The sequence below is a fragment of the Pelobates fuscus genome, chromosome 4 (genome assembly GCF_036172605.1).
Source record: "Pelobates fuscus isolate aPelFus1 chromosome 4, aPelFus1.pri, whole genome shotgun sequence".
Classification (NCBI taxonomy): domain Eukaryota; kingdom Metazoa; phylum Chordata; class Amphibia; order Anura; family Pelobatidae; genus Pelobates; species Pelobates fuscus.
In genome coordinates, this window is record NC_086320.1 from 300,780,334 (window position 1) to 300,805,181 (window position 24,848).

At 39.1% G+C, this 24,848-nt stretch overlaps 1 protein-coding gene across 7 annotated transcripts in view; it reads right to left on the reverse strand.

The window, feature by feature from the left end:
• The window catches only part of ZMYND11 (zinc finger MYND-type containing 11), a 103,674-nt gene that overhangs the window by 56,520 nt on the left and 22,306 nt on the right, over positions 1 to 24,848 (reverse strand). For 5 of the 7 annotated variants that reach the window (XM_063452251.1, XM_063452247.1, XM_063452249.1 and 2 more), the window contains 3 exons: positions 11,512 to 11,671; positions 5,653 to 5,706; positions 652 to 813 (listed from right to left, as the gene is read on the reverse strand). In XM_063452251.1, the coding sequence (XP_063308321.1) occupies positions 652 to 813; positions 5,653 to 5,706; positions 11,512 to 11,671 (376 nt within the window). The remainder of the gene's footprint in view (positions 1 to 651; positions 814 to 5,652; positions 5,707 to 11,511; positions 11,672 to 24,848) is intronic. The other 2 variants (XM_063452254.1, XM_063452253.1) reach the window with 2 other exon arrangements.

The window sequence follows — 24,848 nt, forward strand, 5'->3', positions numbered from 1 at the left end:
AATCCGCTGCCATTTAGGAGTTAAATCCCTTTGCTTATGAACCCTAGTCACACCTCCCTGCTTGTGACTTGCACAGCCTTCCATAAACACTTCCTGTAAAGAGAGCCCTATTTAGGCTTTCTTTATCGCAAGTTCTGTTTAATTAAGATTTTCTTATCCCCTGCTATGTTAATAGCTTGCTAGACCATGCAAGAGCCTACTGTATGTGATTAAAGTTCAATTTAGAGATTGAGATACAATTATTTAAGGTAAACTACATCTGTTTGAAAGTGAAACCAGTTTTTTTTTCATGCAGGCTCTGTCAATCATAGCCAGGGGAGGTTTGGCTAGGGCTGCATAAACAGAAACAAAGTGATTTAACTCCTAAATGACAGTGAATTGAGCAGTGAAATTGCAGGGGAATGATCTATACACTAAAACTGCTTTATTTAGCTAAAGTAATTTAGGTGACTATAGTGTTCCTTTAATGTTTTCACAAAATAATAAACAACACTTGTCAAATGTTTAAAAACTAGAGATACGTTTGATAAACAGTTACACTTATGTACCACTGCCTATCAAAAATCAGGTTACCTTCAACTAGAAATATTTTCCAATCTTGATGGAGAAAGGATTCTAATACTTGAGGGGAAACATGAGACAGAGTCTTACCTTGCAAACCGGACACAGCCAATGGTTACTGCTATCTCTGAGCCTTAAGTCATCAGGTAAACATTTGGGATGATACACACGAAAACATTGGTCACACATAATCACCTCTCCAGGTAAATGGCATTCAAAACAATACCAGTCATGGGTTTCTGTCTCCCAATCCTAAGATAAAACCAAACATTATTATTTGGCATGGCAACTGATTTTGCATTAAAAAACAACAACAAATAAGGTAAGTAACGAAAGCTAATGTAATTAGGGATTTAATTGTTACATTCTTTATCAGAAGCCAACTCTGCCAGAGCTGCAAGCACTTGCATTGCATTGCTTAAATTAAATTGAGGAATGTGAGTGTCTTTAACAGATTTTGGGGCTGGTGGTTGATATTTTACAGCTAGCCCTGATTACTTTCTAATGCCAGTCTGACAAAACTGTGGTGTGAGATATATATATATATATATATATATATATATATATATATATATATATAGAGAGAGAGAGAGAGAGAGAGAGAGAGAGAGAGAGAGAGATCAGGGAGAACAGTCTAATATAACAACATAACACAGTAGGACTGTTGGACTGTTGGTTCTAATGAGCTGAAGCTGACATAGGGGCACTCCTAGAAGGATTATCTAAGGGAAGAGATAAGCACTATCACCCCAAGGGGAATATATATAAACCCTGTTCCAAATTATTATGCAAATTCTATTTAAGTGTCACAAAGATTAAATATTTTGTTTTTCAGTTTAACTCATGGATGGCATTGTGTCTGTGCTCTTTTGTTCACTGAAAACAATCTCGGACACCTGTGATAATTAGATTGCCAGGTGAGCCCAATTTAAGGAAAAACTACATTATTAAGCAGAGCACCATTTTCATGCAATATGGGGAAGAAAAAGGATCTCTCTGCTGACGAAAAGAGTGAAATAGTTCAATCCTTGGACGTGGTATGAAAACCTTAGATATTTCACGAAAACTTAAGCGTGATCATCGCACTATTAAGAGATTTGTGGCTGATTCAGAGCACAGACGGGTTCGTGTAGATAAAGGCACATTGAGGAAGATTTCTGCCAGATCCATGCATCGGATCAAGAGAGCAGCTGCTAAAATACCATTACATAGCAGCAAACAGATATTTGAAGCTGCTGGTGCCTCTGGAGTCCCATGGACATCAAGGTGTAGAGTCCTCCAGAGTCTTGCAACTGTGCATAAACCCTCTATTCGGCCACCACTAACCAATGCTCACAAGCAGAAACAGCTGCATTGGGCAGAAAAATACGTAAGGACTAATTTTCAAACAGTCCTGTTCACTGATGAGTGCCGTACAACCCTGGATAGTCCAGATGGATGGAGTAGTGTATGGTTGGTGGACGGCCACCCTGTTCCAACAAGGCTGCAACATCAGCAAGGCGGTGGTGGAGTCATGTTTTGGGCCGGAATCATGGGAAGAAAGCTGGTTGCCCCTTTAGGGTCCCCGAAGGTGTAACGATGACCTCTGCAAAGTATGTGGAGTTTCTGACTGACCACTTTCTTCCCTGGTACAGAAGGAAGAATTATGCTTTCTGTAATACAATCATCTTCATGCATGACAATGCACCGTATCATGCTGCAAAGAGTACCTCTGCATCAATGGCTGCTATGGTGATAAAAGGAGAGAAAGTCATGGTGTGGCCTCCAACCTCCCCTGACCTCAATCCTATTGAGAACCTTTGGAGCATCCTCAAGCAAAAGATCTATGAGGGTGGGAGGTAGTTTACATCCAAACAGCAGCTCTGGGAGGCTATTCTGACATCTTGCAAACAAATTCAAGCAGAAACTGTCCAAAAACTCACAAGTTCAATGGATGCAAGACTTGTGAAGCTGCTATCAAATAAGGGGTTCTATGTTAAAATGTAACGTGACCTGTTAAAATGTTTCAAAAGTTAAAATGCTGTTATAAGTTTGATTGAAATAGCTTTTGATTTCAGTAAATATGCTGCAAACACAACAAATGACAATTTTCAGTTCTTTACAACCTATAAAGTGTTTTGAAACTTACTGTGCATAATAATTTGGAACAGTGTTTTTTATGTTTAAATAAAATACTGTTATTAAGAGGTTTGTTCAATACAATTTGAATTGTACTCTTAATAGTTGATAAAAATGAGAATTATGCTGACTGTTATTTACATCAATTATTAATTTGGAACAGGCTGTATATAGGACGGAAAGCCCCTTCCACAACTATTGGCTTTATAGCTTTCTCATTTATACCTTGTTTATTGGATAACATAATACTTAAAAGACAAGCATTCAGGGGGCAGGGCCTGACTGTCATGGAGGAGAGATGTGCTTTGCTCAAGCTCCTCTCCTCTGCGAGCCTGAACTGTGATTCTCACCCTCATTCAGCCTCAGTGGGAGCGGTATAAGCGACTTATACAATTCCTGACTCACTGCAGGGCGATCAAGTGTGTAGGAAGCGAGCCTGCGGCACAGCTCTATTCATGCGGCCTGTCGCGCAACGGACGGGGGAGGCAGCCGATCTCCCGCCCCGGGGCTGCTCGATGGCAACCAACACGACTTGGCAAGTCGGAGATCTTGTGGGGAACCCAAAGCCAGGCTGGAGATTTAGCCCATCACCATCAATATTGACTACATGGCATACAGCATGCTTCTTTATTACAAGACTGTGCTCTGCCCTTGGAGGGCATAGGCTGAATAATACACTGGGACTGAGCTGTGAGGTGAAGCTATTCACGTTATTCTCCCTACATATCTAATTTACGGGACTTCTTGTTTTATTGCTAGGTGCACTTATTGCTAGGTGCAATTATAAAAGATACATGCAGTTTATTTTATAATTCTTTAATTGTTTTTATCCTGAGGCTCAGTGAATCCCTCGCCAGTCACATAATTTAGCCTCCCAGTGACATAATCTTGTTATACCTACTCTTGCGATATCTTGTTACTTACCATCAAGACATGCAGCCTGTTTGTAATAATCTGGTTCACTTTTATCTTGATGATGCTTATACAAAGTGCAGTTTTTATATATGCCACATTGTTATGCTTTGTTTATTTCCACACTTGCTACAACTGTTGGGGCATAGCGAGAATGTTTGTTATATTATTTCAGGCACGCAAAAATAAAGATGGACAAAAAAAAAAGAAAGACAAGCTTTCAAGAGTTTTCATCTCTTCCTCAGGTTTGAAGCAAAACTCTGTTAAATAAATCATGTGTCGGTGTAATATTGATTGTTATTATGTCCTGATATGTTAACCCATATAATTCAAAGAGGGTGTACTTTATTTTCCCCACAACTGTTATATATATATATATAAACCATTTAAAAACGTATAAGTTATATACTAAATATATTCACCTACCAAGTCTTCCTCCAAACAACAGCATTTTCTTTTGTATTAGTTCTTAAAATAAAAAGTTAAGCTATTAAATGCCGGTTAGGAAAAGACCATGTTGCAAGTAATTATACTAGTATTTTATTTATTTTTAAAAGGTTAACAATAATATACCTAAATATGTGCTGCAATATAAGCTCACATTTTTCTTTCTGAATAAGCAAAATAAAAGGGTAGTTTATTGCACTATTCCATTACATTTTTTGGAAATAGTTTTGTTAAAAATATCAATAAGCCATGGTGGGGGTACTGTTCGTTTATTTATTTTACTAAACTGCCACAGATTGTGATTTATTAGATAAACTATTTTCAATACAAAATACAAATTGTACCACTGGTATGATGATCTTAAAGTAAAGTCTACCTGTATAATTAGTTTTTTATGATTGCAATGCAATGCTAGCCCATACATTGTGGCAGAGGCTACAAATGAACATGACATTACTCAACATCTTATTACATTATTAGAAGAAAATAAAACATTTAAAAAAAAAAAAATCTAAATTCCAACCGCTAAAGCAGATCTGTAATTTATATTTCCATAGCAAAATTATCTTCTTTTTGTTAACGTCGTTGTATTTTCACCCTTAAATTTAATGTTTAAAGACACTATAGAAGAACTTTAGCTTAATGGATCAGTTTTGGTTTATTGATCATGGCCCTGCTGTCTGACTGCTCAGTTCTCTGCCATTTAGAAGTTAATTCACGTTGTTTATCCAACCACAGTCACACCTCCATGCATATAATGTGCACAGCTCTCCTAAATTCTTCCTGTAAAGTGAGGTCTAAAGTTTACACATCCTTTAAACAGTCTGTTTAATTTAGAATTTTTTTTTTATCTCCTGCACTTTTAATAGCTTCCTAGACCTTGCAGGAGCCTCCTGTGTGTGATTAAAGTTCAATTTTCAGAGCAGGAGATAAAAACTTTTGTTAACATCTGATTGAAAAGGAAACCATTTTTTTTTAATGCTGACTGAGTCATAGCTGGGGAGGTGTGGCTAGGGACACATGGACAAATGGACATAAAAACAAAAGTTATTTAACTCCTAAATGACAGAGAATTGAGCAGTGAAAATGCAGGGGCATGATGTATACACCAAAACTGCTTCATTAAGCGAACGTTCTCTTAGTGACGATAAACAGTCCCTTAAAATGTAGGGAAGTTTCAAAATTAGAGGGTTTCATCCTACAATATAACTTTCAAAATGTTAATTGGCTGCTCCTGGTGTAACTGATTACTGGCCAAAGGTCAGCCAGAACTCAAGAAACAGAATCGATTGTAAGAAGAAGGGAGGAAAGTTTAACAACTGGAGTAAACAGCTTAGCCTAGTCTTAAAACAGAAGGGCAATTAGAGTGAAACATTATCTACATTTACAACTTGAAAATGAGACATATTCATGTTGTAAAAAATCCAGGTCAGATCTGCTTTAATCTACTATTCGGAAGTGTAAAGGGGTTTTCCCATATTATTAAGCTAGTTAAATCCAATTTTCAGCCTCCCCCTCCCCGTCATTTTTCACTACATAAAAAAACTAAACAAAACAAAAACAAATATTGTTTTACATACTTGTAAAGCTTGATATCAAAGCACTTTAACAAACCTCAGGTGAATTCACTGATTTTCCCTCTCTTCCGGGAATTTGGTGATGTTTCATCTGCAATAATTTACAAAAGTGTTGTGCTAAACAGTACTGACATCTTCTAGAGGGATTGCAAAATAATTAGTGGCAAAATATTACAAAGAAGTTAAGAAATCTAAAGTAATGTAGCTGCCTCGTTGGCAATTTCTGGCAATAGATAGTACCCAGTATGGTACAGGGAGAAATGAAAATTTGGATGCCTAAATTGACCTTATGTGACCCTTTTCAACCCCAGATATTCTGAGTGCATATGCATAAATATAGAATGGTATGTTTTAAATGGATTTTTTTTAAAGGTAACATTTTTGTACTGGTAAATCATGTATAATACATTAAATAATCATATCTATATTTTGGTAGAGGAGTTTCCTTAAAAACGCTGTCCATTATCCTATTGTTTGTGATAAATGTATTTATAATGTTACTATCAGCATTTGCTGTGATATCAATACTTTTAAAATCAAATGAAATGGGAAACCATAAAAACGAACCTTTATCACAAGTATTGAATCAATAAAGACTTTTGTCCTGAAATAAACCACCTTACTAAATGTACTGTTTCTTTAGTGTGGTTCCATATGTAGCTCATACCTCCCAGGTCTCTCTTTTGAAAGGAAATTTAATTTGGGGGGGTGTTGCACATCTGTCTCTTTTTGTAGGAGGTTTTTCTGTGTTATGAATACTCTGCAAATTACTACAACAATATAAATCACAGTAACATCTTGTATGTGCCACTGAAATCATCATAAATAAATAAAAGTATGCAGTGTGCATGAATGAACCGAAGAGCTTCACTGCACTAAAGCTTACTAGGGTGCATGAGTGTATTAAAGAGCTCCACAGCAGCACTAAATATCTCTTGATTCTGTAAAAACGTGGAATTACCAAGTAACAGGAATATAAATAGTTCTCCTAAAATTGCCATTTTAAATGTTGGGAGGTATGATACATTATAAATATAATTAGATGCAAAGCTTTGCTCACTCACTGGCATAGTATGGGTTAAGAGACCATATGCCAATGGATGCATAAAAAAAATAAAAAATAACATTGATATACATAGTTTTTCAGCAGTTTGGAAAGCACAATGTGTAAATGAAATCCCCGTTCTTGTGTAATTTAAAGTGGAAGGATTTAAGATCATTAAGGCATTCAAAAAGTAATACATTATTTTTTTTTAAAAATCACTATACAAGAACTATACAAGAATTTCCCTTTGCATTTAAACTGAAATGCCCACCATGTACTTATCTCAAAAAGGCATCATATTCTCATACAACATTATCTAGCAAAATAGAGTAGTTATTTAAAGAAAACGTACAAATTGGTACCGAATTGATGAAGTCAAGCTGTACAGATCATTCTACAAACAAAACTGGTCTTTTTGGGCAAGGCAGAAGAAGTGGGTTTCCCCTGCCAGTGAGAACTGATTTTTTTTTTTTAACCTATTTTTATGGCTAATGTACTCTCACTTACATCCACTTTGCAGGTACTAATCCAAATTAACTAGATTCCTAACAGAAATAGGCACGTCTATCTCTCTATAAGTATACATTTTAGTTTGACATATATTTTACTATACTTTATAGTTCTAAATACTTGATAGTAACTGGGTTTGCTTTCTCATGTTATGTATAATCATGACCAGCAGATGTCAGTAGATTTAGAAAGAAACCCCTGATTAAAAGTTTTCCTACAAATCAGTACACGGATTGCTTTGTTATGATACAGAGAGAGTTCCTTATTTGCAGACACCTTTATTCAACATTCACCTCTAGACAGCTAGTTTCAAATAAACTTGTTAAGCAGTACAGTTGGCTACCATTTTATATATAAATAGTTTGGAAACATGCTAGAAATAAACTGTAGAACTTTTGGGGGGCAAAAAAGAAAGATTTATTGGGCAATCCTGCTAGCAATAATATATAACATACAATGAAAATAACGTCACTACCAAATGTTCTACTGTTCAAGTGCTTTTAATCCACACACATCCAACATTGTTGGACTTATATCCTCCCTACTCTTGTTTCGGTTATATGTTTGAGTGTATCACATCCCCACGGCAATACGATGCATAGTGGGAAGTGTGTTTTTAACTGCATTGTACAATTCCTTTGCTGGAAAGCGCAGAGTAAGCTATACTGTGAATGAGTGGATCACTGAACATTTGAAGAAATCAAATTCACACAAGGTTATTCACTAAAGTGAGAAATGTAAGGAATGCAAAGTGAATTTGAAATTTAAAGGGACACTGTTGGCACCCAGACCACTTCAGCTCATTGAAGTGGTCTGGGTGCAATGTTCCATGTCCCTTAATCCTGCAGTGGTAATTATTACCTCTCATGGGGTAACTTTACCAGAGCCACTAGAGGGACTTCCGTGTGGTAAGGCGACCTAAGTCAAATGAGTACCTTCAGTGTCAATCAAATCCCCATAGGAAAGCAATAAAATTATGTTTTCCTGTAGGGAATCCTAATGTGAGCGCAGCACTTGCCGCGCATCCGCATAGAGTTTGACCCACGCCAAGGGACATCGGCGCTGGATTCAGGTACGTGACTGAAAGGGTTGGGAGCACTGTAGGAACCTAGAGTGCCAGGAAAATGGCTTTGCTTTCCTGGCACTATAGAATCCCTTTAAACACTGAAGACCAAAATAGCAGGACAAGCAGCATAGCTGACTTGGATTGAATTTTCCCAGTTCTGTTATGTTGGCCTTAAAAATGTAATTCACTTTTAATTCCTAACAGTTCTCACATTAATGAAGAAGCCCTTTATTCACTACAAGAATGTGTTATGTGTATACCTTCCTCAACAAGGTCAGTAGCAATAATACTAATACACAAATGCCCATTACTATGACTTTATCAGTGTGGTTACAAGCAATACATTTATCATTGAACACCATTGTAATAAAAGTCACAGTAAGTTGCATTGTGTTTGAATGTTTCAATGAGCATACTATAAATAGAAAATCTCTGTAGTAAGCAGTGTGAATGAGTGAATCACAGAGTTGTGTAGCAATAAAGGTCACTATAATTTGTAGTGTGTTTGAGTTTGACTCAGTTCCATAATAATAAAACTCACAGAATTGTGTACTGTATACAACTAAATTACTGACACTTTAAGGTAACACTAATCTGGAATAAGATTGCAGCCAATCTGAGAAGATCTGTTTACAATGGAAAAACTCCAGGTCCTAGTCAATCTTTTTTGACAGATAAATGTCCAGGCTGGAAGGCCCCAGTTGTTATCTGATCATTTCATTCTACTTAAAATCAGTGTGATTATTTTTCCTTTAATTGTCATAATTAATTAGAGCTTGTTAGCTAATGTTGTTTGTAAATGTTATCGGGGGAGTTAATCAATGCTCAGTGTCCTTAACTTTTACATATAGTTACATAGCTGAAAAGAGACTTAAGTCCATCAAGTTCAGCCTGTCTCACGTTTTTGCAGTTGAACCAAAAGAAGGCCCCAGTCTGAAAGTGCTTCCAATTTCGTAACAAACTAGGAAAAAATTCCTTCTTGACCTCAAAATGAGAACTTAAGAGAACATTATTGAACTCCTCTAAAACCATCATATTCTACTACACTGCAATAGCACTGTTAAACATCTGCAATACAAATATTAGTTCTGCCCATATTTTAAATGCTCAGCCAATGAAAGTCATATACATCTGGAAAGAATTAAGCTTCTGCAATAGCAACATGCTGAGCAAGGGGCCTGGCACACTGAGGACTCTCAATTAATGTAAAACTACTCAAAAACGTTTTGACACAGAATCAGGGGACAGCGATAGGGGACATGCTGTCACCATAATCACTACATTGGGCTGCACAATTAAGTGTAACCCCAGTAATAAAACTAACAGCACAAGTGTTGATAGGAGCACTTCAAGCACCATAACCACTACAACAAATTGATTTCTTAAAGGGACACTCCAGGCACCCAGACCACTTCTGCTCATTGGAGTGGTTTGGGTGCCAACTCCCACTACCCTTAACCCTGCAAGTGTAATTATTGCAGTTTTTTATAAACTGCAATAATTACCTTGCAGGGTTAAGTCCTCCCCTAGTGGCTGTCTACTAGACAGCTACTAGAGGGAACCTCCTGGTCCCTAGCACAGATTATCTGTGCTAGAGTGTCGCTGGACGTCCTCACGCTGTGTGAGGACCTCCAACGTCGCTCTATTCCCCATAGGGAAGCATTGAAATTAATTTTCAATGCTTTCCTATGGGGTGCGCCAATACGCATGCGCGGCATTGCCGCGCATGCGCATTGGGACTCCTCAGCCGGTGGGCGGGATCAGTCTCGCCCACCGGCCGACGGAGGAAGAAGGTGGAGCGGCGGGGGAGGAGCAGGCAGCGACGTGGGACATGTCGCTGCCTGAGGTAAGTGACTGAAGGGGTTTTCACCCCTTCAGTAACCGGGGATTGGGGGGTGGGAGGGAGAGGGACCCTCCAGTGCCAGGAAAATTGATTGTTTTCCTGGCACTGGAGTTTCCCTTTAACCTGGGTTTCATAGGGCACCATTCTCTACCTCCTCTCAGTGGCCAGGAAAGCCTGAAACAGCTTTTGTTAACTCTATCTGAGCGAAGTCCGGTGTCAGATGCTCGCTGTGGAGCCAATGAACCCGTACTGTGCTGAGTTCAGCTCAGACAAAGAGCTTCTGGCTCTACGAAAATATGTAGTGGAAGTAGGGAGCAGCGCCAATTGGACCTCAGTTATGCAGTAAACTCTTTTAACACTGACTACTTACTATGGGAAGGAGATCACCAGGGCACTACTGGCACCATCACTACTACAGCACAATGGAGTGGTTATATGAAGATACCCAGCAGCCACGCATTATGTAGGATGAGTAGGTGCAATTACAGTTGCTTACGCTATGTTTTTTTCTGAAATCTTTTCTTATTTTTTTACAGGCCATTCTTTCTGCCTCTCCTACCCAACATTAAGTGTTTCCCTTTTTGCTTGTTCCCCTCTACAGTAGACAAAGAAAGCTGACATATTACAATTATCCAAAACCCTTGTTTTGCATATAAAGTAATGTTTATGAGATAAGATCTACAGCACTAAAGAAAGTTAAGTGAGCTTCCAGACTGGCTGAGTCACTTCCTGTTTTAGTGAGAGAAAAATGACAGGCCGGGGATTTTCAGCAAGTGCAGGGACTTCAAAAATAGTCTTATTTTATTATATTGTACATATCATGCTTAATGCATTATCCGTATAATGCATTAAAAAAAGGAATGGGTTAACTCTATTTTGGGGTGCCACTGTATCTAACGTATATAGATAGATCCAGAGTGTATACATTGTGTTTTTTTGGTTTTTTTTTAACAGCTAGTGATCCACAGCAGAAATTCATTTACACTGTGCAAGCCAAACTGCATTGAATTATATAGAAACATTTTTAACCACAGTTTAACATTATAGTTTATATAGACATATAGAATGCACTTATCTGCATCCCATAGTGCTCAAGGCTTAATCATGGTATGCTACAGCCACAAAAGGAAAAATGCTTTAATTCCTATATATTAAACTATATATTTTATACCAATTTGCTAGTACAAAGTATACATTGAATTTGAATATTCTCAGAGGACTTTTTTTACCCATTTATATTTGGATAACGGGTTAATTTTAAATCAAGTCTGTACACGTACCATATAATAATTTCTGAGCACGTCGCACATCTGATTAAATTGACTAAATATTTTCCTTGAAATTAAGTTTCAGTGCTATGGCATTTGTTATAGCTTTCATGTGGAGCTGATCAGGGAAGAAACAATTGTATCTTCTATCATAATGTACTTACAATCTCATCCCCAGGTAACCAATATCCTTCTTGTTCAATACCAGCTTTAGATCCTTTGCATCCCACTGTAAGGGTTTCAACGATAAGGCCATCCTTCACGGCTAGGCTTAGCTGGCGAGTGATCTCTTTAGGGTGCATGCCATGCACGCGAGTCATGTACCTGTTTAAAAGGGAAAATCAATACAAAATGAATAATTTATTCCAGATGTTGAGAATTTGTTGAGACAAACAAAATCCAGTTGGGAAATGCACGCATAGTTCTAAGAAACGTAAAAAATTATTACACGGCCCTCATTCATGTTAGGGTATGTCACACATCTCTTTTCTTTGAAGGATTCGTATTTTTATTTAATCTATGTATGTAATAGTATGCTGTGTTTAACCCCTTAAGGACCAAACTTCTGGAATAAAAGGGAATCATGACATGTCACACATGTCATGTGTCCTTAAGGGGTTAAAGGCAAAAAGCACAGTCCCGATCATGTCAATCCTAGTGGCTAAACAAAGAAGTAAACATCTCCCATTCACAGACCTGCACTGTATCAGCTTTCTGATTAGTCATCCTTCACAGAATTATTAAATAATTATTTGATACCAGTAATAATAAGAATAGAATTAAGTTTTGTATCAAAAGGCCAGTGTATCTTGAGACACAGACACTTCACTGCCCAAATATAAAATGTTATATATATATATATATATACACACTGTTTAGTAGATGTATCCCCAATAAAAAAAACACTTAGATTTATTTTGAATTTTGGGTATATCTAAAAGCAGAAAAAAATGATCTAATGAAGCCGAATGGCAAAACGTATCAAGCATTGCACAATCTTAAGTCATTACACTCGTAGATGATAACACTGCCTCCTGGAAGAATTCATAGCGGCAGGTGGATCCAAAGAGCCACAGAAGCCGGTATCTGGAATAAGGATCTTGTGGTACTGCTTAGCTGGGACGGAACTGTGTAAATGTGAAGGGGATACCTCTCTACCTGCACTGTGGTGTTTATGCTTACACCCCGTTCCAAATTATTATGCAAATGATATTTTTCTCATTTACCTAAATAATTGATATAAATAACAGTCAGCATAATTCTCATGTTATCAACTATTAAGAGTACAATTCAAATTTTATTGAACAAACCTCCTAATGATAACAGTATTTTTTTTTAAAACATAAACTTACAATGCACTGTTCCAAATTATTACGCACAGTAAGCTTCAAAACACTTTATAGGTTTTAATGAAAATGTTCATTTGTTGTGTTTGCAGCATATTTACTGAAATCAAAAGCAATTTCAATCAAACTTATAACAACATTTTAACTTTTTAAACATTTTAACAGGTCACGTTACATTTTAACATAGAACCCCTTATTTGATAGCAGCTTCACAAGTCATGTATCCATTGAACTTGTGAGTTTTTGGACAGTTTCTGCTTGAATTTGTTTGCAAGATGTCAGAATAGCCTCCCAGAGCTGCTGTTTGGATGTAAACTGCCTCCCACCTCATAGATCTTTTGCTTGAGGATGCTCCAAAGGTTCTCAATAGGATTGAGATCAGGGGAGGATGAAGGCCACACCATGACTTTCTCTCCTTTTATCCCCATAGCAGCCATTGATGCAGAGGTATTCTTTGCAGCATGAGATGGTGTATTGTCATGCATGAAGATGATTTTATTACGGAAAGCATAGTTCTTCCTTCTGTACCAGGGAAGAAAGTGGTCAGTCAGAAACTCCACATACTTTGCAGAGGTCATCTTTACACCTTCGGGGACCCTAAAGGGGCCGACCAGCTCTCTTCCCATGATTCCGGCCCAAAACATGACTCCACCACTGCCTTGCTGACGTTGCAACCTTGTTGGAACAGGGTGGCCGTCCACCAACCATACACTACTCCATCCATCTGGACCATGCAGGGTTGCACAGCACTCATCAGTGAACAGGACTATTTGAAAATTAGTCTTCATGTATTTTTCTGCCCAATGCAGCCATTTCTGCTTGTGAGCATTGGTTAGTGGTGGCCGAATAGAAGGTTTATGCACAGTTGCAAGACTCTGGAGGACTCTACACCTTGATGTCCGTGGGACTCCAGAGGCACCAGCAGCTTCAAATATCTGTTTGCTGCTATGTAAAGGTATTTTAGCAGCTGCTCTCTTGATCTGATGCATGGATCTGGCAGAAATCTTCCTCAATGTGCCTTTATCTGCACGAACCCGTCTGTGCTCTGAATCAGCCACAAATCTCTTAATAATGCGATGATCACGCTTAGGTTTTCGTGAAATAGCTAAGGTTTTCATACCTCGTCCAAGGCATTGAACTATTTCACTCTTTTCGGCAGCAGAGAGATCCTTTTTCTTCCCCATATTGCATGAAAATGGTGCTCTGCTTAATAATGTGGAACACCCTCCTTTAGTAGTTTTTCCTTAAAGGACCACTCTAGGCACCCAGACCACTTCAGCTTAATGAAGTGGTCTGGGTGCCAGGTCCTTCTAGGGTTAACCCATTTTTTCATAAACATAGCAGTTTCAGAGAAACTGCTATGTTTATGAATGGGTTAAGCCTTCCCCCTATGTCCTCTAGTGGCTGTCTCATTGACAGCCGCTAGAGGCGCTTGCGTGCTTCTCACTGTGATTTTCACAGTGAGAGCACGCCAGCGTCCATAGGAAAGCATTATGAATGCTTTCCTATGTGACCGGCTGAATGCGCGCGCAGCTCTTGCCGCGCGCAGCTCTTGCCGCGCGTGCGCATTCAGCCGACGGGGAGGAGAAGAGGCGGATCGGAGGAGGAGAGCAGGAGAGCTCTCCGCCCAGCGCTGGAAAAAGGTAAGATTTAACCCCTTTCCCCTTTCCAGAGCCGGATGGGAGGGGGGCCATGAGGGTGGGGGCACCCTCAGGGCACTCTAGTGCCAGGAAAACGAGTATGTTTTCCTGGCACTAGAGTGGTCCTTTAAATTGGGCTCACCTGAAAATCTAATTATCACAGGTGTCCAAGATTGTTTTCAGTGATCAAAAGAGCCCTGAGACACAATGTCATCCATGAGTTAAACTGAAAAACAAAATATTTAATCTTTGTGACACTTAAATAGAATTTGCATAATCATTTGAAACAGGGTGTAATAAGGTTTATGTGTGGTGATTCTGCAAACTGATGCAAGTTTTGTATACAGATTAACTACACTGAGGAATTCATTACTTTCTCTCTGTGACTTGTATGTAAGTGTGTAGATATATCAAATTTTATTATTTCTGTATTCTTATGAAATAAAGCCTATTTTTATTCTAAATTAGGTGTGCTGATGGTTTGTATATATTATTGACTTAAAGGAACACTATAGTCACCTAAATTACTTTAGCTAAATAAAGCAGTTTTAGTATATAGATCATTCCCCTGCAATTTCACTGCTCAATTCACTGTCATTTAGGAGTTAAATCACTTTGTTTCTGTTTATGCAGCCCTAGCCACACCTCCCCTGGCTATGATTGACAGAGCCTGCATGGAAAATAAAACTGGTTTCACTTTCAAACAGATGTAATTTACCTTAAATAATTGTATCTCAATCTCTAAATTGAACTTTAATCACATACAGGAGGCTCTTGCAGGGTCTAGCAAGCTATTAACATAGCAGGGGATAAGAAAATCTTAATTAAACAGAACTTGCAATAAAGAAAGCCTAAATAGGGCTCTCTTTACAGGAAGTGTTTATTGAAGGCTGTGCAAGTCACATGCAGGGAGGTGTGACTAGGGTTCATAAACAAAGGGATTTAACTCCTAAATGGCAGTGGATTGAGCAGTGAGGCTGCAGGGGCATGCTCTATACACCAAAGCTGCTTCATTACGCTAAAGTTGTTCAGGTGACTATAGTGTCCCTTTAAGATTGGGCCACCGAGGGCAGTGGCTTTTTTAACTCTTTGCACCCTGTCCAGAGACATGCTGTACTTCACTGGATGCCACTACCTGTACTAATAAACCTTTCTATCATGACCAGCATTAAGTTTTTCAGTAATTTGAGCTACAGTACCTCTTCTGTGTAAGCAGACCGGAGGGGCTAGCCTTCGCTCCCTAGTGCACCAGTGAGCCTTGGGCGCCCCTGACCCCAGTTCGCTGTTTGTCCTTCCCTGCACCTCGATTGGCAGGTAGTAACTACTGCATACTGGGAAAGCCCCACAAGACTTGCCGTGGCAAGACCCAGTCGTCTAGTCATCACTATTTGGCTCTTGTCAAAGTCACTCACATCTTTTCGCTTGTCCATTTTTCCTGTTTCCAACACATACAATTCAAGAACTGACTGTTCACTTGCTGCCTGATATATTCCACCCCTTGAGAGGCGCCATTGTAACGATATAATCAATATTATTCACTTCACCAGTCAGTAGTTTTAACCCATTAAGGACAGAGCTTCAGAAGCTTGTCTTTCACTTAATGACAACAGCATTTTTTTGCTGTTTACATTCAACTGCAATTTGCATTTTACTAATTTATTGCACCGACACATATTATATACAGTTTTTTTAAAGGACAGAAAGGGCTTTAATTTGATGTAACATATATATATATATATATATATATATATATATATATATATATATATATATATATATATATAATATATATATATATATATATAAATGCTTATTTATTGTAAAAAATACAGAAAAATGCAAACAACATTTATTTTTATTTTTTTTTACAGTTTTTGCAATAATAATGTGTGCACAATTAGTGCAGGTTAAGGAAAGTAATTAAAAATAAATTCATTTAATTGTTCTGATTTACAGAATATATAATGTGTCTGGGATTTTAAGTTTTTTTTGGTTGTTACAGGTCACAAAGCACAAGGAGTAAAATAAACTTTTAATGTGGAGCGATTTTAGAATTTGGTATGTTTGTCTTGTAAGCTTAATAGCCATAAAAGACAAAAAAATTGCCACACAAAAGTATATATTTATATGAAGTAGACATAACGGGCTATTTACCTAAGGTTGTTTTGACACTTTCTACGTAGCCATTTCACCGCCAACCTCTGCTAAATATTGGAGTAAAATTGTGTTTTTTGGGTTTTTGGCACACAAACTTATAACAAAGAAATTTTCATGTGTATTTTGTAAAGTTGGTGTATGCTATTCCTGTACAAAGTTTTATTTTGTGTTCAGTTACATCTGCTGAGTAAAATGACACCCCCATTGTATGTCTTTGGCACTATTTTGTGAAGTTACAGTGCCATATAGGAGACCTGCCCTTCTCAGTATTCACAGTAGAATTTTGAGAGACGGATTTAATGAGCCTATGCTTCCATTTGGGGTATTATAGTAGTTTGACTGTTCAACAAAAAAAACACAAAGGCCTACCATTTGTATAAGTAGACACTCCAGGGTATCTCATTAGGTGCATATTGTGCCTTAACATGCCCCCATTTTTTCACCAATATATGCCAAAGTATGTGGTAAAAAGAATTTGTGTGCATTTTTTACATACGGATTGCATTTTTGCTGGGCATTTTGTATATTTTATATGAGCCACTAAGTTCAAACACCCCAAATTATGCTCAGCTAAGTCTTCTGAGTAAAAGGACACCCCCATTGTATGTCTTTGGCACTATTTCGTGAAGCAACAGTGCCATATAGGAGACCTGTCCTTTTCAGTATTCACAGTAGAATTTTGAGAGACGGATTTAATGAGCCTTTGCTTCCATTTGGGGTATTATAACAGTTTGACTGTTCAAAAAAAAACCACAAAGGCCTACCATTTGTAAAAGTAGACACTCCAGGGTATCTCATAAGGTGCATATTGTGCCTTAGCATGCCCCCATTTTTCCACCAATATATGCCAAAGTATGTGGTAAAGAATAATTTTGGGCATTTTTTACATACAGATTGCATTTTTGCTGGGCAGTTTGTATATTTCATATGTGCCACTAAGTTCAAAACCATAGGCGTGCGCACGGGGTGTGCCGTCCCCGCGGCACGCCTATGTATTGAGTCCTGCAGGAACAGCGTTCCTGCACTTTTATTTGAGCAGGAACGTTGTTCCTGCGGGCACTCAGTGCCCCCAAATGCCCTCTTCCGGCCCCCATGTTCCCCCTGTTATGGCGGGGGGAGGGGGGGGTGAAGGACACCCCCCCCCCCAGTCGGATGCCTGTGTCCATCTCAGACGCGGCGAGGGAGCTGTGTGCTCTCTGCTTCCTCTCGACGCGCGCTGTTTGCTGATGCTGGGAGCCGGAATATGACGTCATATTCCGGCTCCCAGCTACAGCAGACAGCCCGCGCGGCGAGAGGAAGCAGAGAGCACACAGCTCCCTCGCCGCGTCTGAGATGGACACAGGCATCCGACCCACTGGACCCCAGGGACAAGTCCACGCCAGCACTCCAGGTAGGGAGGCTGGGTGGACATTTTTTTTTAATAAAAAACAAATATTTGTATGTGTGTGTGTGTCTGTGAATGTAAGTGTGTGTGTCTGTCTGAGTGTGTGTGTCTGTGAATGGGTGTCTGTGAATGTATGTATGTGTGTGTGTCTGTGAATGTATGTGTGTGTGTCTGTGAATGTGTGTCTGTAAGTGTGTCTGTGAATGTATGTGTGTGTCTGTAAGTGTGTCTGTGATTGTATGTGTGTGTGTCTGTGAATGTGTGTCTGTAAGTGTGTCTGTGAATGTATGTGTGTGTGTCTGTGAATGTGTCTGTAAGTGTGTCTGTGAATGTATGTGTGTGTGTCTGTGAATGTATGTGTGTGTGTCTGTAAGTGTGTCTGTGAATGTATGTGTGTGTGTCTGTGAATGTATGTGTGTGTGTGTGTTTGTGTGTCTGTGAGTGTATGTGTGTCTGTAAGTGTGTGTCTGTGAGTGTATGTGTGTGTCTGAGTGTATGGGTATGTGTGTGTCTGTGAGTGTATGTGTGTCTGAGTGTATGTGTGTCTGTAAGTGTGTGTCTGTGAGTATGTGTGTGTCTGAGTGTATGGGTATGTGTGTGTGTCTGTGAGTGTGTGTGTGTGTATATGGGTGTGTGTGTGTGTGTCTGTAATTGTGTGTGTGTCTGTGAATGTATGTGTGTGTCTGAGTATGTGTGTGCACGCGTATATATATATATCTGTGTGTCAGTATATATATATATATATATATACACACACACACACGTATATTTTTTTTTTGGGGGGGGGGGGTGGGAAAAGAGTTCCCACACTTTATTCCCCAGGACTTCTCTGGAGATGTCCGGATCTCCCTTGACGGCTCACGCAGAGTCGGCGCTATCTGAGTGCCGGCTCTGCTCTTAGCCTCCATGGGCTGGCGGGGAGATCAAAGATCTACCTCACCAACCCACAGCAACACGGAGGGAGGCAGGAGAGGACCCGGGGAGCTCTAGACAGCAGCTCTGCCAGGTTCCTCTCACGAGATCTGAGCATTGCCACGGCAACACTCAGATCTCGCGAGAGTTAACTCTAGCTCCGCAGGCTAGAGTTCACTCTCCACTGGACCACCAGGGATGGCACATGGCAGCAAGGATCCCCCCTCCCTACATAAGGTCCTCCCTACACTTAATTTTTGTAAACTTTCCTAAACTTTCTTAAAACTCTTTTTTTTTTTTACAGGTTTAACATTTTTCTAAGCTTTTTTTTTTTTACTGTTAACCCCTAACTAGCAGTAAGCAGCACTAACAGTAAATTCCCCATTTTCCCATAACTCCCACCCACCCCAGCTAGCAATATATATAATTATAAAATATTTAAATTAGTTAAATAAATTGAACCCCTGAGGGTTAAAAAATAAATAAAAGTTAATCGTCAGGGGTTAAAAAAAATTAGATCACAGTATAATATTGTGATCTGTATTATGATCACTGAAGCAGTGATCGACTGGCAGGGAAGGGGTTATTTGGACTGGGTAAAGGGGGGTGTGTTTTTTATTTTTTTGCTTAAACGTTATTAAAACTTTTTTTTTTACTTAATTTTTAACTTTTTAAAGCTTATTTTAAAACTTTTTTAATGTTAACCCCTAGTTAGCCTAACACCAAATCCCCCAATTCCCCACTAACTTCCACCCACCCCAGCTAGCTAAATTTATAATTTTAAAATACTTAAATTAATTAATAAAATAAATTTAACCCCTGAGGGTTAAAAAAAAAAGGAATTTACCCTCAGGGATTAAAAAAAATCAGATCATAGTAAAATGTAATCCCTGCCAATTGATCACTGTAGTCAGTGATCAATTGGCAGGGAAGGGGTTAATTTTTTATTAGAATGGGTGGGATTTTATTCTAACTTTATTTTTTTTTTTACACAGGGGGCAGGACCAGCACTGATCCGTCTCCCTGCACTTCACAGTGAACCCGGAAGTGCAGGGAGGCGGAAGGTAAGTATACTGAGCACATGTGCTCGCTCTGACAGGCAGAGCGAGCACCAGTGCTGGGGCAGCCCGATCAAGTGCTCCCGGCCTGCCTCTAATACAGAGGCAGACCGGAGCACCATTAACCCTGCGATCGCCGCAATCTGGGGTTAATTTTACCGCGTGATGGACAAGGTCCGTCACTCATCGTTAAGGGTTTCCCCTGAGTGACGGACCTCGTCCGTCACTCGTCATTAAGGGGTTAATGTTGTGGCTGATCAGCATATGTAAATACATCTTTATAACAAGTAAGCAGAAAAATCCATAGATCTAGATAAAACCTAGGATGAAACGGCTTTGTATGGACTGCTTCTGGCTGCAAACACTGGACATATATATATATATATCTCAAGAAAATGCAAATATTCTCTTGATCTAAAAATATATTAACGTTCCTATTTATGTAGGAATGTCTGGCTCCTCTAACCTCTACACAAATTGTCTATTCCTGTCTTAAGATTAAGACTGTCAATAATGATTTGTGTGATTTATAACTACAGTGCGACAGGTGACAATGATGCAGCTGCTGTATGTATGTATGTATGTATGTATGTATGTATGCCTATGCTGATTAGTGGTTAAGCAGAACAAACACCACACACCTCCTCTGACTTGATGACAGGAACAAACATTAACTAACGGTCACTCAATAATTATGCCAATTAGAGTAACAGTAAGCACTGTAACTAAATGATAAAGAAGCATAATATATGACATATTAAATACATGTGTGCACTACCTAAAAAGTAAATTTAGGCACCTTACACATACTTCAACATATATATGTAACACAGAAGGTTGCACACCTGTCACCTGTTGGCATCATCGTAGCCTTTGGTGCTCTGTTATTGTCAACCTGTGAAATAGTCCAAAAGACCGCAAAGGTGCCAATATATATCTTGTTTTAACTTTGCAATGTCAGCCTAGTGAGTTCGAAATTGCAAGATTAAAGGATCACTCCACACCCCAAAAGCATTTCAGCTTGCTGAAGTGATTTATGGGTGAGGAGTATCCTCACTTAACCCCAGTTTATAAAAGTGCTGATTTCTATGAAAAATCTGCACTTTTATAAATTAACTAGGGAACTCCCCCCTGACTGTCAATCAAACAGCCAGGGAAGATTCCTTCCTACTTCCGCTAGCTCAGGGGAGCTAACGGAAGTAGGAAGGAATCTTCCCTGGCTGTTTGATTGACAGTCAGGGGGGAGTTCCCTAGTTAATTTATAAAAGTGCTGATTTTTCATAGAAATGCATGCTCTACTTAAGTGTGTCTGCCTCCCCCTCCCTCACAGACCTCAGACCAGCTCGACAGCTTCATCCCTGCACTTGTGACAGTGCGCACGTGTGAATGAACAGTTGTGTGTGCACATGCGCATGTGCACGGTCCAGTATATGTGCACGTATCATTATGCATGTGCGTGCACGAGCCGGCGCGCGCGTGCACGTGGGGACCAAGTCAGAGGCTTCTCAATGGGAAGCCTCTGATTGGTTATTTCCTTGTGCAGAGACTGAAAGTCTCTTTGGGGGAAAAGGGGAGGGGCTTACAAAGGCTACAGTCATAAGAACTGCAGCTTTTGTAAGCTATTTTAAACTACATTCCCAATGAATGCATACATGAAAATATGCATGTATGTATTCATTGGGGGTATATCTGCTAAACTGTGGGGGGGTTTTGGTGGGAGGTTTGAAAGTGTGGAGTGGTCCTTTAAAGATGAAATCACAAAGTCATCAGGAATTAATACTGCAATAGAGGGCATACCTACATAACAAAAGGAGCAAGATTGAAACTCTTAAGGACCAAACTTAATTTTTGAATTTTTGATCTGTGTGTGTTCAACCACAATTTCCATCTTTCTCATTTACTGGACAAACACATATTATACACCGTTTATTAAAGGACAAAAGTGTTTTAATTTGATGTGACATACACACATATGATTACTTATATATAACAATTTAATAATGGACTGTATGTCATCCACACTAGAGCTAGTCTTATAGCTCTGAAAAACTCGAGTAGGACCATATAGACCTCTTACAAAATAGTACCTCGTACCTGTTGGGATATACTGCAATATTATTTGCGGTCTTTTTAATTTTTCATACGGATCTCACGAATATCCCATACCTTACTGAGGAATACTTCCCCTGAAAAGACTGTGATTGACTTCTTATACAAGGTTTTATTTGGACTTTTTGCTGTATTTATCAGGCATAGACTCTTTTGACTTACTTTTTAGACTCCTGATTATTATTCATTATATATATTTCAATCTCTTTTTGCTTTTTTTTTTATCTTTTATGTATTCTCTCTTATGTAGTATCTTGTATATATGCTTGTATAGTTTATAATCAGGTTTTTTTCACCTGTGGCGCCGCCTCCCCCTCCACCTTTTTTTGCTTTGTCTACTCTATATGGCCTGTGAGGGAGCCCTATTTTTCAGGTGTGCTGCCTTATATTTATCTCTGTAAGGTCTAGTACATTAGCGCTGATCCTTTGTACATATTTTTAGTCTGTAATGAATGCTGCCGCCAGACTGATTTTCCTCTCTAGTCGGTCCTCTCACACCTTACCCATCTGTCAGTCTTTACATTGGCTTCCTGTATCCTATAGGAGTCAATTCAAAGTACTTATAAAGCACTGAACAATTCTAGCCCCTCTTATATCTCTTCACAGATCCATAGGTATGCCCCTTCTCGGTCTCTCCGCTCTGCCCATGACCACCTCCTGTCCGCTGCTCGCACCCGTATGGCCAACTCACACTTGCAGGACTTCTCGTGGGCGGCACCCTTCCTATAGAATAGCCTGCCTACCCCCATCAGACTCTCCCCTAGTCTTCAATCATTTAAGACGTGCCTCAAACCCCATCTCTTTAGGAAAGCTTATGGCCTCCCAGAGTAACCTCTACCTTACATATCTGTCTATTGCTCTCTCCTAAGGGGCAGCACTCTACTCTTTCCCCCAGCTCTGCTTTACTCCCACCTTATTTGATTTCTATTTCCTGTCCTAATGTGTTTTATACCCCACTTCCTACAGACTGTAAGCTCATCATATAAATGGCAATAATAATAATAATATATGTGTAGGATTCAGTTTATTTTTGGTAAATACAGGTTACAAAATACAAGGAGTACAATAAAATGTCTATGTAGAGCGATTTTAGAATTTGGTATGTTTGTCTTGTAAGTTTACAATTGTAGCAAATTTGTTACAGAAAACACATTTGCGACATAAAAGTATATATTTATGTAAAGCAGACATCATTCACTATTTATCTAAAGGTATTTAACAACCAATATCTGCTAAATATTGTAGTAAAATAGCTTTTTTTCTGATTTAAACTTACACATATAAAAATACTTCATAAGTATTTTGTAAACCTGATGTGTGCTACTATTGTACAAAACCCCATATTGTACATCTTCTGAGTACGGAGATACCCCCATTGTATGCCTTTGCCACTAGCCTGTGAAGCTGCAGCACCATATAAGAGACCTGACCATTTTAATTTTTCTAGTTATAATTTTTATAGATGGATTTAATGTCCTTTGTCTCATTTCGGGGCATTATAGCAGTTTGACTGTTGAATTATCTCTGGTGCAGGGTAACCACACGCCCCCTGGTGTTGAGCACCAGCGTTTGTGCAGCCACATACCAGGGCCCTGATGCAGCTTCTGCGGATCCCAGGTGCTAAATATTAAAGGGACACTATAGTCACCAGAACAACTACAGCTTATTGAATTTGTTCTGGTGAGTAGAATCATTACCATCAGGCTTTACTGTTTGCATTACAGCCTAGTGACAACTTCACTGGCCACTCCTCAGATAGCTGTTCGAGATCTTTCCTGGGTCATGGCTGCCTAAAATGCATCCAAACATTCAGTATCTCCTCCCTCTGCATGCAGACACTGAACTTTCCTCATAGAGATACATTGATTCAATTCATCTCTATGAGTGGATGCTGATTGGCCAGGGCTGTGTTTGAATCATGCTGGCTCTGCCCCTGACCTGCCTCCTTGTCATTCTCAGCCAATCCTATGGGGAAGCACTGTGATTGGATAAGGCTACTACTTCTTATGAGGTCAGCAGACAGCTTGATTTTAGGCAAACAGCATGCAGAGTTACAGCTTCTGGCTTGAATACAGTAAAATGTTGCTATATTTATGGAGACAAGAGGGGCCCAGGGAGGCTAGATGGTAGTTTTAACCCTATAGGGTCAGAAATACATGTTTGTGTTCCTGACCCTATAGTGATCCTCTAATATGCAGACCTCCCAGGATCTGGATAGGGAGGCTCTGCAGCAGACATGTATCCAGTACTAGAAACAAGGCAAGACTAGAATAGGCACCAAAAAGACAAGACAAGACTAGAAGAACCTAGAACCAGAGAAGGGCAGAACCCAGAACATGTACACAATACATGAGGAAAACATGAACAGGACATGGACAGGACAGGACTGTACGTGAACTGGGAATACAAGACAAATAAAACAAGACAAGAGATACAAGGCAAAACAAGAGGAGACATAACTAAGTACTATATATGTAATAAACATTGGCCATTTATGTATGTCTAAATCTCCAATGTTTATTACATATATAGTACTTAGTTATGTCTCCTCTTGTTTTGCCTTGTATCTCTTGTCTTGTTTTATTTGTCTTATATGCCCAGTTCATGTACAGTCCCAGAGTGCCTGAACCATTATGTATTCTGCATATCTTGGAAAGGACGTCTGGCCAGCCCTGGCTTTAGAGCACCTGGGTAATTTGGTGAGTGCAGTATCCAGTACGTCTAAACAATCTGTGAAAGACTTTGCCCATTCTGAACATGTATTAAACACTTCATATAGTAAGATCTTTCTTCCTAGATTATTTATTTTAGCCTATTCAAATCTATGTAATAGTTTCTATTATCAAAGCTGTAGAGCAGTAGTCTAGGTAAAATATGCTAATCCCAACAGACAAG